The sequence below is a fragment of the Myotis daubentonii genome, chromosome 2 (assembly GCF_963259705.1).
Source record: "Myotis daubentonii chromosome 2, mMyoDau2.1, whole genome shotgun sequence".
NCBI lineage: Eukaryota > Metazoa > Chordata > Mammalia > Chiroptera > Vespertilionidae > Myotis > Myotis daubentonii.
The window spans coordinates 43386669-43403672 of record NC_081841.1 but is presented as its reverse complement, the minus strand read 5'-3'; the positions used below and the strand labels follow the sequence as shown (position 1 = coordinate 43403672).

Below are 17004 nucleotides of genomic sequence, written 5' to 3'. Positions count from 1 at the left end.
AATCTTTTAATTACTCATGTCATTCCCCTGTCCAAAAGTGATCACTAATTCCTCATGCCTGTAAGAACCTAATTCCTTAACCAAACATAAAATGCCTTCCATTAATTTCATCAAATCTGACTTTAACTAATTACACATTATCTACCTTGAAGCATCTAGATATAACTTTTATTAATGGGTAGTGTCAGGTGATGGTTAAGGGCATAGACCCAAGAACTCTTACTCGACCTCATTATCCTGAGGGAAATACAAATCAAAACCAGGATGAGATACTACCTCTCACACCTGTTAGAATGACTGCCACCAAAAAGATAAGTGAAAACAAATGCTGGTGAGGATGTGGAGCAAAGGAAACTCTTGTGTGCTGTTGAGACTGTAAATTGGTGCAGCCACTATGAAAAATATGGAAGTTCCTCAAAAAATGGAATATTATTCAGTCATGAAAAAGAAAAAAAAACCCTGTCATTTGACACAACATAGATAAACATGGAGAGCATTATGCTAAGTGAGATTAGCCAGAAAAAGACAAATACTGCATGGTATCACTTATATAAGGAACAAAAGAAGTCAAACTCATAGAAACAGAGTAGAAAATGGATTGTTTTATTTGACTAACATTTTATTAATTAATGATTTCTCTTCTAATTATGATTTCATAAAATATATTGTTTCCTTCAACATGAAACATTATGTGGGTAAATTATCAAATTACCCAATTTTACATAACAATACCATAAAATTCATTTTAATATTATGTATTCTTTAGTTATTCAGTGCTAAATTTTATCCTAATCTATATTATAAAAAAATAACTACTTCCCTATCAAGTAAGCAGCACAGTCAATTGCTCATCTAATCATATGAGTTGAAGATTTATAACCATACCTTTAGGGCAATATAAAATTGTTTAAAATATTTTAAACCATATAATGAATAATGTTTATTCTTTGGGGTTATTTTTTTTACTTGAAGATAATAATGAATTACCTGAGGTACTGATTATAAAAGGATAAGCTTCTTAAGAACACTCACTATCAACTGCTAAAAAAGAGGGAAGCTGAAAGGTACTGTCCATAAAGCCACTGGACTGTGGAGTGGCCACAATAATTCTCAGGGCTGAGAGAACCAGGCACCAAATCCATGCCCTTTTCTCTTTTGTGATGCTTTCACACTGGAGTAGAAAGAACAATGTCTTAGGAAAGAATGGAGAAGTCTGTATTCCTGTCTATAGAAACACACCACAATCTACCAGCAATATAACAGCATGTATTCTACAAAAGGACAGCCTTCTTAAAATTGCCTTAAAGAGTTCCAGGCAACAAGCTCAATGAGTTCGTCCTTAAGCTTCCTCAGACAGCCTCACACTGGGGCTACTGTTAATTATTCCAAGCAGCTCTCAGCAAGAGAACTTCAAAGACTTTCCCTGGCCACTTCTAAGTGATCTAGGAAGCTTCTAACTGTCTTTTCACCAAACCATCTACAAAACTTGGAACCACTGAAAACATCTTTCATCTTTCCCATTCCTCTGTGGTTAATCATGTTTTTGTTCAATTCCATGTTCGGTCCAGTGCCATTTTCTACAAATCTGCTTTGCAGGCAAGCCTGTGAATTCAGTCAGCTTTACCAGTGTTCGAGTTCAATAACAAAACTATGCATCAGGGTAAAGGCGGACACACATGTATTCAGATCCAATTCAAGAATTTACATAAGCAGAATATGAATCACTGTATTGTAGACTTGGGCTCTTTCTTACTTACAGACTAGAAGAAACAAGTGTAGAGAAATACAATTTTTTTCCGTCTGTTATCACTAGATCACAGATTTTGAAACTTACACAGCAAGTCTTCCCTGGTGATAAAGATGCAAAGAGAAGGAATAGGATGTAACAGGGACAGCCTTCAAGAACTGCCCACCTGGCACCTGAAAAGCCTTTGTATTTACACCATAATGCCTAAAATTTCGAGCTCTAAGTCTATGCATTCACTTATTCCATCAAAGAAAATGAACAGAGTGCCTGTAGTTTGCCAGACACAATGCTAAGAAGAGGAAGGGTGCTGGAGCTATTAAGTTCAATAAAATTTTAAACCACATTTAAGAAACCTATACATTTGTGGGAGGAGGAGAACATCAAAGAATAAATACACAGCAGAGCATATGAAAAATGCGATGAAAATGAGAGGTATAAAAACCTACTGGCAACAGAGATAAGAGAATAATTCCCATTGGTGGATTTGAGGGGCGGGGCGTCAGGGAGTGGAGGATTTTTGAGGCTACTCAGAAACTTGTCAGTTCCTGAACAGATGTGGGAGTGGGAGTGGGGTGAGAACACCAGGTAAAAAGAAAAGAAGGAATAAAGGCAGAGAGGGGTGAAGATAAGAAAGGGGAGGAGTTTCATGTTACTACAGTTGAGGGGAGTCTGAAAGGGAAAAATTTTTTTTAAAAAAGAATAAAGGTTTTGAAGGTCCATTTTTACTACTTTAATAAATTTAGATTTTATCCTGTTGACAATGTAATGTGAATGAAGGGCCTGATGAGTTTAACGAAAGGAGGGGAAATAAAAAATAAGAAAAGACAACCCTGACAGTAGTAGGCAACTTGAGTTGCAAATGGCTGAGACTGGGTGAAGGGAAAGTTTACTCCCAAAGCTACTGTGCTAGTCAAGGTGAAAATGATCAAAACTTGAGAATCATTAAGGCGCTATCTCCAGTTAAATAAAGTTCAGATACCCAGAGTGGGGCAAATCTATTACTCAAATATCTATCTGTGTTCCTAAAGACGAATGCTACAGAGAAATAAGAAAGAAGATGCCAGATGACTATGATAATTGAAGGAAACAGGAGGGCGAAACACACAAGACATGGCTTATTTTGAAATCTGACCTAAAATCAACTCGGAGCTCATTTTAAAATAAATCTCAGCAATGTACCAGGGGAGTTCCACTTGGAGATGTCAATATAGGAAGAGGCTGAACTCACCTCCTCCCACAGACATACCAAATCTACACTTGAATATGAAACAATTTCCTCTGGAAAAAAAAAAAATCCAAGAAATTAAAAATGGCGGAGAGACACCTAGGCATCAGGTAAGTGAAAGGGGACCACAAAGAAGTGGGTAGCAAAGGCAGAGATACATTTTTGCCATAAACTCCATCCCTGGCACAGTGACCCACAATTGGAAACTCAAATCCTGGATCTTCTCCCTGAGCAGTGAGGGTTTGTACCCCACTTTGGGCACCCCAACTATTAAGACTGGCACCTGACAGACTAGCCCCCAAAACACCTGGCTGTGAAGACCAACGTGGCACTTGGCAAGCGGAGAAATGGCAGATAAAGGCTTGAATGCAGATGCGCCCACCCAGGCCCTAGCACAAAAGCAGCCCTCCATGCTCTCCCTCTGCCTTATAGAAGCTGGCGAACACCATCTTTCTCTTTTTTCTGTTTTCCTTTATTCTCTCCCCTCCCCCTCTTGTTTCCCCGGAGGGCACCATCTTTGCACTCTCCCTCTGCCTCACCCCAAAGCACCAGTAGCTCCTGGAGAGGATCTGTACACACATCTGGCGTCCTGATTTTACATCTGGTGACTCGGCTTTGGTAACTGCTATGAGGGTCCGCCCCTTGATGGCTTGGCTCTGGAGGCCAGGCGGGCTTATGTTCCCGGGTTCCATGGGATCGTAATCCAAGAGATAGTTCTTAGCAGACAACTGCTCCCAGGGCACTGCCCAGAGCGTGGACAGAAGCACACCCCTCATCTTCCTGAGGAAGAGGCCCAGTGGCTTGTCCAGGAGCTTTGGCCTGAGGGTAAGGCTTCTGGTTTGGCACGCTCCTAGAGACCTCAGGGGACAGAGGCCAGGGGACACCATCTCTGCTTGCTCTCCTCCAGCTCACTGGGATCTTCCAGAAAGGAGCCCTTGTCTGGGGCCCTGATTTTTGCTGCTGCTGCCAGAGGACACCTCTCCATTGCCCGGTTCTGATGGCCTGAGGGGCTTGTGCTCCCAGTCCCATAGGACTGTAATGATGGAGAAAGAGTTCTTAAGCTGCCACCACTCCCAGGGCACAGCCAGAGGCAACAGGCCCAGGAGATCAGTCTTCCTGAGAAAGAGGCCTATTCGTTTGTCATCCCAGGGGCAGCCTGAGGGGCATGCTTCTCATGGAACACGCCTCTAAGAGCTGACATGAACCTTCTGAGACAGTGGAGGGCAGGCACTACCTTCATGTTCTCACTCTGCAGTGATCCAGAGCTCCAGCATCTCTCAGAGCAGGACACTTCTATGTATTTGGTCCCCAGTTTGGGTGGCTACTGTCCAGAGGATGCCTTTTGGGTCCCATGGGATTGGAACAACGGGGAGACAGTTCTTGGAAGGCTACCATCCCCAGGACGCTACACAGAAAGCAGGATGAGCCACCCCCAGCCTTTCTATGAAAGAGGCCTACTTGCTTGTCCTGGAGTTTCTGCCTTAGGGGAAGGCCTCGGGCTGGAACACATCCAGAGGCTGTGGAAGTGCTCTCAGGGAACACAGGCCAGAGAGTCCATCTTTGTACACTCCCTCTGCTTCGATACAGCTCCCCAGTATCTCCCAGAAAGGAACGTATATACTCATCTGGATTTCCATACCTGCCACCCAGGGAAAACCTATAGATCGCCTGGCCCTGGTGGTCAGCAGGACTTATCCTTGCTGTCCCACAGGACTGTATGCATTTGCATACCTTAAAGGCTCCCAGCTAAGGATCTGGCTTCCAATAAACTGAATCTAGGTAAGGACTGAGATTCCACCGCCGCTTTGGGATACTGACAGGTCTTGGCATAGCCTGTATTAAAAATAACATAGCATACTTGGACAGTCGATAGAAGACGGTGCTATCTTATATGCACATATTCTACTATTTTCCTAAATAACCCTTGTCATGCTTTCTCAAAAAGAATTGAACTACTACTTGGAGAACAGGAACACTAAAGCAAACCTCCAATGTCATTCCACTAAGACTGGGTGGTGACGCCCATTTATGTTTGGAACAAGTGAAGCAGCAGCTTCACACTAGAGCCTGCTTGGCCTCTACCACATGGGTTACTTGGGAGCAGAAAACCGATGTCATTGCTCCTTCATAACACAGAGTATGCCATCTGGCATCTATAGGAACTTAGTAAATAGTTGTTGAGTAACTAAATTAAATCATGAGTGTATAAAGTTTTCTCTCAACAGCCCTTTTTGCATCTGACTGTCCATATGAATATGTGAAAACTGTACAATTTGAAACTTCCTACATTTATGCATCCAAACTGTGGTGCCGATGGAAATGGGAATCACTGAAAGCTGGGGGAGAGTGACCTGGATTCTCCACAGCAGGAAAATACCCACCCCTGTATTGGCTCTGTGCCCTGGAGAATAAACGACCTTGCGTAAACTGAATGAGACACACCAGGCTCACAATAGTGGCTTCCAAAACCCTGCCGTGTGCCAGGCCCTTTGCGTACACAGTAACTATGACCGGCACAGAAACTGAGGCACAGCTGGCTTGCTCAGGGCCACACACACATCAAGAGAGGCTGAACAGGAATTCCAGCCAGATTGCCTCAATTTCAGTATTCACCCTCTTCCCGCTTCACCACAGTAATTTTCAAGAGACATTAAACATATAATTATGTAATAACTAGATCATGATGTTAAAAATATACTCAATGTAAGTAACATTTAATCATGATTACAAATCTCATTAAAATGCAATTCTTTACTTGCACTAACACGATTGCTTTTAGTTCTTAATTCTTTCAGATAATCAGTCAATGTTGTTTGAACAGTTAAAATACACTTATAAAATGTGGAATGACAATTATTGAAGAGTTTAGTGATGTGTTCGAATTGATCAGCAATTTGCAAAAAAAAAAAAAACCCCAACAAAACACACACACACACACACACACACACACAAAACAACTAATGGTCCACCAAATTTACAAGTGATCTACTAAAGTAAAAACTTGCAAATGCTTTTTATGCATACATAGATTGGCATGGCTGCTCTGAGCTAGTACAGTGCACTGTGCCATCAGGCACATACAGCTGTAGCACATCACAGATCTGCTTCAACAGCATTCCTCCATGTTCAGCTCCGATCTGCATTTAAATTTCCTGCATTAACAGCTGTAATGGAACTGTGCAGAGCCTTAGGCAAATAAACATGATAACCACCAACGATTTTGACTATAGCAGTGCAGAGTAGTCACATAAAATGCAGAAGATAGAACATTACAGAAAAAAAAATGTGTAGCTGGCAGTCTGGAATAGTTAAGAAATTCTTGTTGAGACGTAGCATTTGTTAAGTTCTTTGTGCTGGTAGTATACTCAGCACTTTCTAGAAAGTGCTACCCTGACATTGTTCAATGTGGGAACTGTTTCTAAAGTAAATGAAAATGCCTTGGGTGCTACATTTCATCATGATTTCAAGCTCAATACATAGAAGATATTTTACTATGTCCACTAATAAAAAGGTCTGCTTTCTGCTCCAAATTGTTCATCTCACAGACTGCACAGACTTCCACCCCCAATCCCTGGTCTCCAGAAGCTGGGAGACACCACACAGACTTGGCTAGGAGCTGGAGGAGGCGTAAGAAGAAGAAAGTGTGAACAAAGACCCATGAATGACTATCCACCCTTCTATTCACTTTCCCCACTCTGGTGTCATGATTGCACCCCAGTCATAATAATGTTGCTGGTAGAAATGGGGTCCTTTCACAGAATTGTGAGGAGAGCATTTCAGGTGACCACTCATGGGATGATGTAGTGCAGTGGTAAGGATTACTGAAACTGGAGCAAATGCAAAGGACCGTCCTAGGTTCAGCTCTTGTCCCTCTGGGGCCAAAGCCCAGCCTTGTCCTCATCAGGCCCAGAAATAAGGCCAGTGTCCAAAAATTCTGTACCATGCCACGGCAGTCCAGTTTAGTCTCTGTCCCCATCTGGCCAGCTTAGTCTGTTCTTGGCTGCACTTCAACAGTGTCCAGGCCTGCGCTTGGAGCCCAGCTCCTGGGGGGTCACAGGCGGCTGCTAGTCCCACATGGCTGCTAAGGAGCAAGAATGAGGATGCTCATGGACAAATGTGAGTGTTACCAGGCAAGAGAGCGCCAGAGCTTTGTTAAACTTGGATTACAGGATCTGGGCTTGAGAAAGATCAGGCACTTTTTCAAAATAACCAATCAATTTTCCAGTCCTGTGCAGGTTTGTGCTCAGCCCTCCCTCTAACCAATCCCTTTCCTGGATCTTATCTAATCCGACCCTTTTCCTAGGCTAGACACCTCCCCTTCATGGCTGCCACCCTGGCTTCTACTGTGCATGTACTGGGCAGAGGACTTTCCCCTTTCTTATTTTCTCTCTCCCTCAGAAGCCCCGGCTAACGACCAGTCTTAATGGGGGATTCCTTTTGCTTCCTTTCTTTATTAACATCTAGCTACCTATGCTAACAATAATAGACGAAGAGTTGCTGACAGCAGCAGTGAACTTTGATTCTCAACTCCCCTTGGGCATCTAACATGATGATACTTCAGTAATGCCACTGCCCTCTTCGAGAATTGTGCCTGAGCTCTGATAGTGGGTCCGTTGAGTCGGGAAGGGGTGGAAACAGCATGCAAAAGACACGGTTATTTCGATCTACACTCTGGTGAATGCCTGGCCTAAGTGAACCGCTGTTACCACTAGAAAGTGGTAAATATGGTTTCTCATGGAACTGACTCCAAAACTACATTTGCCTTGTTTTATGTGAAAAATATGACATAGATTTACCTTATGACTGTGATTGTTTTACGTTTAAGATCCTTGAATTGATTTGATCAGCTTCCCTGGAATACAGACTACTAAAAATATTATTTTGGAAGCTGTTAGCCTTTGTTAAAGTTTGGCAAAATTATTATATCTAATATTTTTTATTAGAATTAGTAAAATCTCTTTAACCAATAGAACCAAATTTTTAATAACATATCTCCTTTCTCCTTCAACTGAATGATTTAAATTTTATTTTATAAGAACAATTCATAACCCGTTGTAATGTGTGCTTTAAGCAATTAACTTGCCAGAATATTTTCAGCATGTATTCACTGTAAGTAAAAAATAAATTGTCTAACAGTTTCTTTTTTTAAAATTTCAGTCATATATCACTGAATTCAAAGCACTTGGCCATATGTCAGACTGTGGCAGGTAGGTCATATGAGTAGTTTCATAATATATGAACTATTGTTGCACTTTATACTGCTAACAAATTTATTTGTTGAACTATAGTTAAATCAGCATGGCCATTTGAAATTCACATTAGTTCAGTAAACAAATCACTGAACACACACAAAAAAAAAAAAACACAAAAAAAACCCCTATTTTAAAATCTCTTTTTCTGCCGCTGCACATTTTAAATTAATCAATGTATTTCTTATCAGTCTTCCACTGCTAAAAAATGTGAAAAGTTAACTGGCCCCACAATGGCAAATGAACTAAAAAGCATCAAATATTTTTAATTGGTATATTGGGATCTTTGACACACACATATGCACAAGAACAAACATGCTACTTATTTAAATGTATATATAAAAAAGAAAGTCAGACAAATATCTATTTACTCTGAAAAGATGATGGCATCACTGGACAACTAAATATGAGAGATTTATTTATAATAATCTCCCTTCCAAACTATTTCATGCTATTTAACAGACAAGATTCCAGAAATATACATATCGTCTAACATTTCTTAACTGCAAATGCGGTCACATGAATCTATGCTAGAACTATAACAAAAATATGCATATTATTAGTATATCTTGGCATAAAAGACATGTTGATAAATCCTATCAATGAGGCAAATTTCAACTTCTTGTCATTTACTGTTAATATATGCATGTTGAGGTGATATTACAGCTACAGCAGGTTATAAATCATAGTTTAGATTTCCAGGTTGATGTCTTTGATCTTTATCTTATATGATTTAAATAAGGTTATTTTGATATATATTAGTAATTGTCTATGATAGATGTCTAGATGAACTTCATTTATCAGCCATAGTTTTTATAGAATTACTTCTTTCCATTAATAAAACCAATAAATTTTTGATACTATACCAAAATGTATGACAAGTTCTTCTTCCTCTTTTTGAAGGCAACATTACTGAAGCATGCATAACATTGTTACATAGTTAGAATAAATTATTTTCTAAATCCCAAGTACATGTTTCTATTGTGTGTATCTGTAAGTTTGTGTGTTAATTCAATATATGTATTCAATTCCACCAGCCCTTCCAATTGTATCAAATGCATGCCTTCCTTTTCCATCTAACTGGAAAAACCAAAAGTCTTTAGACATAAGGCAGAAAGCAAAAAGGACAAATGCTTTTGTTTGAATTATGTTGCCCTTTAAATTATACCGCACAAGTACAAGTAGAAATAGAACAATTCTAACTTTAGAAACTGTAGCATATAAATGTCTCCACTAGGCAAACTGTCAAGACAACCTGGATAGTGTCAGTGAAAGTAGGTCTGTCCTTTCTTGGCTATAAAACTGGAAAGAGAAAATCTTGTTACCAACGGCCTCTTCAAACAAAAATCGGTTTGAAGCCAAAGCATCTCTTCTCTCCTCCTCAAAGTGCCTAGTCAGTTAATTTCTAAATGTTATGAGATCTTTTTTTTTTTTTCCATAAGAGAGAGCTACTGGTTCTTCTATTCTGTTTACCCCTATCCTAGGTAAAATTATTCAAAATTCAAAATTTTAATGAAAAAAAAATGAAGATCTAAAACTCTATTCAAAGTATAATAAAGGAAAACAGTCTCCATCAAGATAGTTTATAGAAGCATTCATAAAGATAACATTAGTGAGTATATAACCTAGAATAAGTAGAATTTCCCCAAAATAATGGCAGAGTCAAATACACCTTCCAAATTTCTATTCAGCCTTTACTAATACATTGGGAATAATCCCATTGACAGCAGTACCCTAGACATTTTCAGTAACACTAAATAATACTATCTCAACCAGTTAAAATTCCAAAAGCACTGGGTTGGTGAATGGCAGTGTGACTCAAAATTCCATTATCATAGCCCAAATTTCAATAACTTCATAGCATTTACTTTGCCAACCCCGAATACCACAATACAGCTACAACATACACTACAGAAAATGAAGAGTTCCCACCAGGTTTTTGCAATAGGAAAAAAAAAAAGTGCTTCCTTTCTTTTTTATGTAAAAAAGACAGGAAGAAGATAACCATATTAACTAAAAAGTACTAAAAGACATTTATAAATAAATCACACTCTACATAATATACTAATCTCAAGTTTAAAAATAGTAAATTTCCTCACTAAAATGTCCTTCAGCAGATATCTATCATCCTTTTTTTGAAATGTTATACAAATGAATCCCTTAGTTATCACATAACTACCTCCACAGTTATTGGGGATAGACAATTATTAAAATAGAGATATTAATTAACACATTTAGAAACTTCATTAACACATTTAGATTTATTATTTTATCCCAATATCTAATATTTAATATAGGTGAGATATGCACTATATACTCTAGTTCAATATGCATTCTAATAAGTACCACGCCAAGGTAAAGCAATAAGTTTGGAAATTTAAAATGTCAAATATTTCTGCCACGAATCATATTTGTGTTTTATTATTGTCTTACCTCAATGATTTTGTCATGAATCTCCAAGCCTTCTGCTCTGTCAGCAGGTCCATTTTTCAAAATTTTTGAAACATAAATTCCTTCTCTTGATATTTCTTCTTGATCATTCTATTAAAAACATAACCATTAGCAGTAAGAAAGATGTAAACAAAGTTTTTAGTTGGATCAAGGACAATTTAGTAAATGTCTCACTGCCAACCCTTCTTAACATGCAACTCTATTTCTTAACTGGGGATTTGACACTGAATTTTAACTTAACACCAGTCATTCATCAAGATGTCAGCTTTAATGAATGAGTCCAGCATCTCCGGCCAGATTATCTATTTACCTCATGTTTTCAAGTGTACATAAGAAACTATGGGGAAAGGGCATGTACAAGGCGATATCAACAGGCTCCTCAGTATGATTTATAGAGCATCTCATTTCTAAAGAGAGGGTGTAATTTAAAAAGGTTGTAAGTTTAAGAAAACAAAAAGCATATCCAGCCTCACTATATAATTGGTTTGAGATGTGGTCATAGTCTTCAAAATATAATATAGCCTCATAAAGTGACAGATTTGGGAATATAGCTCTGGCTGTTTCTAGTCACAGGGAAGACTGGGAGCTTGCTGAAGTGTGAAATCCCAAAGGATCAACTCTAAGGCGAAAGAGAACCCATTCAAAGCTAATCGTTACACATTTCCAGGTGTAATGAGCCTAATGATCGAATAAACCTCAAACATATAGCCAATATGGTACAAGTAGTACATGTTAGCCAGTCCCAGGAAACCAACTACAGTGCAAAACTTATGTAGGGAAAATGCCCAATATCTTATAATAATACAGCATATAATTTTAAATGCCATTTCACTTCATGGCAGGTTAAATAACATTTTTCTCCTTAATTAGTCTTCCTCAGCATGAATTTTAAGAGGCTCTAAAAAATGGTCAATGTCACCTAAATGTCAGACACCTAACTAGCATTCATAACAATATTCCTTAGGGGAAAATGAAACAAAAATTATATGATGAAAAGACGTCTATTTTTTCCATAATAAATGGGGACTGTCCTAGAGACAGAAGCAAAGCAGTCTTTAGTTGCTAGGTTTTTCAGATGCTAAACACAAAGAGGAAATATGCCATTGCCATCCTGACCTAAATAGAGCATATGGCCGACAACTCTAAGACAGTTCCCCTGGACAACATCTGCATTGCAGGATGCAAAAATTTCACGGCAGTTTATTGAGAAAATTAAAGAACATGATTTTTTTTAAAGCTTCACCACCTTTTTTTAGTTAGAGTGAAAATTGAGTTGATGTAGTATTTAAAGGATATGATAAAACTTTGTAACTTCAGCACAGAATACGGTAAAGATTATAACCCATGCATTTTGAAAACAGTTGACATTCATGTAGAAAGTATTATTCATTCAATTAAATAAAAGAATTGATTTGCGGGGTCAAAAATATTTCAAACCTGTTCTTGTCCTTTAACGTGGCATTTCCTATGTAACTGTGAAAACAATATCCCTTATTTCAAAACTGATTTTAATGGTTCATTCATTCATTCAGCATATACTGCCTGGTCTGTGTAAGCATCTGAAAACTGACCAACTTAACATAATCAATAGGAGGTGCAAGCAGGCAACACAATTGCCTAATATCATTAAATAGAAATTTCCTATACATATTACTATGAAATAGGTTTATTTAAGAAATTTGCCAATGGCGCCATACAAGGTAGATAAAATGTGAAATGTACTCTTTTCTTTTAAAGTAGTAAAGAGAAGGAAGTTTTTAGCTGTTTTGCTTTGCTTTTCTAAAAAAAATATATAGGTATGTACAGGAATATTTGCAATAAGGAAACTATTTAATCACAAGCATAATTTTAAAGATCGAACCAGATGCTTTTTGTACTAAAAATCCACAAATGAAAACTAAGTTATTATTTTATAAGCAAAGAGTGAGCTATCCATTAACAAGGTGGGTTACCTGATTTGGTCGCCCTCCTATAATGTTGAATCCCAAAGTGTCATTTTCTCGTTCTAATAGAATGGTGAATGGCTTATGTTCTCCACCCTGGAAGACAGGGGATAAAATAGCAAACTCCGTAAAAATATACATAAAAATAAATAAATTCTAGAGTAAAGCTTCCCCCCCCCCACTGTAAATAAATTAACATTTGAAAGGGGGGGAAACTTACAATTAAGGATGGCTGAATTTGAGGGAAGGTTAATTTATTCCTAAATTCACTTTGAAAGTGTGTATTTGAAGGGAACAACCAGGCATGTGAGAAAAATAACTAATTTCAACTAAATGGTATTGCATTTTTACACATTAAGCAGCTTTTATTCTAATGCATTCATTGTTTAATTCTGACTTCACTGTAATTTAAAACAGAATTCTGATTTAGCTTTGCAAATGTTCTTATTCTTTCCCTCTATTACAAAGGAGTAACATACATTGTTAAAGGATCTGAGAATTATTCTATGTAAAAATTTCACCTCGGAAAGTCTGAATGAATAGTGAACTATTTATACATTTCTTTCCACTCTACTATTTGGATTATTATTGTCATACAGGATATGACAGGTTACAGTAATCCTAATTTTAAATAGTATTCTTATTGGGTTTTGCATAACTCCTGAAGATTAGATAATAATAATAATAATAATAATAATAAAAAAGCCCAGAGGGGAGTTAAACACATAGGAATTATATCTGCAACCTGTTCATTAATAAAGATTATTTTAAAAATAAGATAAATTAGTGCCAGACTAGAGGAGTTTGTTTTGTTTATGACTATGGATGTTAACTATCCTAAGATATCATATGTTTGGCAATGGGCAATTACTTCAGAATGATAAAATCGCATAAGCATCTTTACCGCTGCTACTCTCATAACCCCTTTCCCCAGGAGCTTTTCCCAGGCAGCGCGCACAGCAGCCCCTACTGGTGGTGGGAAAACATTTCTGAGGAGCACAGAGAAGCCTGATAATTAAGTCTGCAAATCATGGGCAGTTTTTCCTCACTTCTGAGGCCATAGCTTGACTTTTTGAATGGACTTCTCCGTCATATAATTCTAGCTGTTATTCCTTTCCATCAGCTATTGCTTCCCTAAGACCTTGAAATCCGAGCTGGCACTACAAAGCATATTTCTGGCTTCTCTCTAGCTCTTCTCACTTTGTAAATTTATCTGGATAGAAATAGGATAGAGAAAGAATAATAGATAGTATCCAGTCTTTTCATTAAGCAGTGATTAAGCAGTGTGCTTCCGTTTATCAGAATAGAAACATTTTAGCCCTTCACATTTCTTTTTTTTTTTTCTTTTTCTTTTTTTTTTTTTTTTAGGTGCAAGGGCAGAAGCGTCTTAAGTCCAGGCCTGAGTTGGAGGGAGTCCCAAATGGGAAGCACCCCGGGTTACCCCTCCCCAGAACCAGGACGCTGAAGAATGGAAACAGCTCCTTGAATGGAGTGCAAGTCCTGCTAAACCCCTGCTCACCATGGCAGCGACCAACAATGTCAAACACTGTGCAGAAGTCCTCCAGAAGAGAAGTAACAGCTTTATAAACAAGGGGTGCTGCAAAGAGGCTTGTTTATTCGGTCTAAAAGCAGGCAGCCCAAGAGCACAGAGCACAGTTGGGGCCAGCAGCTTCCACAAAGAAGGGAAACAGCCGCTGCAGGGGGGGGGGGGTGGGGGGGGGGGGTACGGGACGGGGAGGGGTTCCTTTAACCCCAGATGGATGTAGCTGCTCCCAGACTTGGTTCCCCAAGTCACACACACACACACACACACACACACACACACACACACACCACACCACACCACACACACACACCACCACCACCAACACTGAAACAAGAAGGCAGGTGAGGGTTATTAAGGGAAGGTGGGGGTGATGCAAAGAACTCTTCAGGTCTAAAACAAACATCATCTCTTAATCTCTTAACTCTAGTTCCCCACATCCCTGACGTTCCCTGCACTGAGTAGAAGGTGGCTGATATGGGCAGTGTGACAGGGAAACCAAGTCATTAGGAGCCAATGGAGGGGGTTACTTAAGCAGGCCTCAGGGTGCTGGTGCAGTGGGAGAGGGAGGCAGGGGTGGAGAGGTCCCTGCTTCCTGGTCTCAGGTAAGGGCCAACGGTACAAAATATAGGCAGAGAGGGTAAGGGCAGGAGTCAGAAAGGGGGAACAAGGTTTCTGGGTGAGCAAATGAGTTTTCCTAATAACCTCCTTCTTCGTGGAAAAGTTGGAATTGAAGCTGTTTAACTCTTCCCAATCCTCATATAACCAGAAAGGGAGCAATCCTTGCTGACTGCACTACTCGGACATTGGGAAGATGAAGAATAAATAGTATAGTAACATCATCGGGGCGGGTGGATGGGTCCTCCTGCATGGAAAGGAAGGGCATCCATCACCTTCCAGGGAGTCCTGAACTACAGAACGAACCTTCCTCTTTCCACCCCGACCGATCCTTCCCCGGGGGCCTCGCCCTCCGCGCTTACCGGGCCGTGGCCGCCGCCCAGGTCCCTGGCGAAGTTGCGGACGTGAGCCATGTACTGGGCGAACTTGTCCCGGTACCTGCGGGCCGCCAGCTGCACCTCGCCCTGCAGCGCCCCGAGCTGCGCCAGCAGCGCCTGCTCGCGCCGCCTCCAGGCGAGCACTCGTGGCCCGGGCCCCCGCCCGCTCCCGCTCCCGCAGCAGCCGCCCGGCAGCCCCCCGCGCGCGCCCCCGCCCCGGCCGGCCCCGGGCGCCGCGCCGCCGCCCCCCCGCGCGGGCACGTCCTCGCCGCCGCGGCCGCCCGGCCCCGAGACGCAGCCCCCGCGGCGGGCCGCGCCGAAGTCCCCGCGCGCGGCGGGCGCCTCCCGCTCGTGCGGCCGGACCGAGCGGCCGCCGCCGCCACTGGCGCGGGGATCGCCCTGGAGGCGCAGCTGGCGGAGGAGGCTGCGCAGAGGCAGCACCCGGTACAGCTCGCCGGGCGCCAGGGGCTGGCACTGCAGCGGGCACCGGCGCCGCCGCGCCGCCCAGGGCAGCAGGCAGCTGGCGCAGAAGACGTGCCCGCACGGCGTGCACAGGGGCTCGTCCAGCAGCCGGCCGCACAGCCCGCACTCCAGCTCCGCGCCAGCGGCTGCGGCGAAGCGCTCCAGGGCGAAGCCCATGGCAGGGATCGGGGGTCAGGGGACGCGGATGCGGAGTCCACTTCCTCCGAGCACCCTTGTCTCCCCGGGGTGCCCCTGAGACAGCGCCCCCGCTGTGGCCCCGGCTGCTCGGAGAAAGGGGGGGGGGCGGGGGGCGCGGGCAGGAGGAGAAGGTTGGGGGGGTTGTAGTCTCAGAGTTTGGCGTGAAGTTTTCAGGCTCCAGCTAAGTCCCCTGACTCCGCCGTATTGACGCTAATAGAAGCCACCTCAAGTGATGCCCCCTACCCCCCTTAGCTGCTCTGCAATTTATATTCTTTCAAATTGTGTCCGTGGAGGGCGAGGCCAGCTCTCAATAGCCCTTGGGGAAACGGTGCTCCACTTCGCCTGCACAGAACCTCAAGCAGCCTTCCCGCAGAAATAACCTCCAATTCCACCTGAACATAAGCTCCAGGGAAGCAGAATCTTTATTGTCCATGAGGTTGTCCATTCCATTGAGTCCTCATCACTCCGCATCAAGACGATCTGCAATAAATGTGTTGGAATTCGATGCACTTTTGTTCTTTCAAAGCAATCAACTACAAAATCACCAGCTAGGTGTGTCTGCCAGCTCAGGAAAATCACTGGGAGGTATCTACAGAGCCAGGTTTCTCAGATCACCATCCGGAAATCAGTGAGATTCATGAGGCAGATGATGACTGGCAGCCGTGATGGGGAGCAGGCCAGGTGCTCTTGCCTTAGGAAACCTCTCTCAGGGAGAACTTGAAGCACCATGCAAGGCCTCCAGCCATGTGAGCAGGCTGGGATGCTGTTACCGAGCACTCGGACTCCTGGTTCAATCACCACACCATCCATCTTCTACTTCCGCAGGCATTTACACCGGGAAGGGAATGCGACCTTTTGGGCACCTGGAAAGGTGAATTAAAGGGAAGGATTGTGAAAGAGAGCAGTGACATCACAAATAAAGTCTTACTAGTTGCTTCGCTCTACTTACCCTGAATATACAGTTTAGGTCCAAAGTGCTTCCTCCCCCAGTTTGATTCTTCAAAGTGGGTAGCGTGCCAGGCCTTGCTGAAAACATGCAGCAAGGAGTGCCTTCAAGTTCTCCTTCCCCAGCTTCCTTCACCATCTTCTGAAACTTAGGAACCTAAAGCAACCCTATCACCTGGATACATACCACTTCCCGCCCTTATCCTGCAGCTACTTCCACAGGCCCACAGGCCCGAGGATGGGCTC

At 41.8% G+C, this 17004-nt stretch overlaps 1 protein-coding gene across 1 annotated transcript in view; it reads right to left on the bottom strand.

Moving 5' to 3' along the window:
• PDZRN4 (PDZ domain containing ring finger 4) overlaps positions 1-15792 on the bottom strand; it is a 351666-nt gene extending 335874 nt beyond the window's left edge. The window contains exons 1-3 of the mRNA XM_059682583.1: positions 15139-15792; positions 12625-12711; positions 10655-10762 (exon numbers count right to left, since the gene is read on the bottom strand). Of these exons, the coding sequence (XP_059538566.1) occupies positions 10655-10762; positions 12625-12711; positions 15139-15792 (849 nt within the window). The remainder of the gene's footprint in view (positions 1-10654; positions 10763-12624; positions 12712-15138) is intronic.
• Between the last annotated feature and the right edge of the window lie 1212 nt (positions 15793-17004).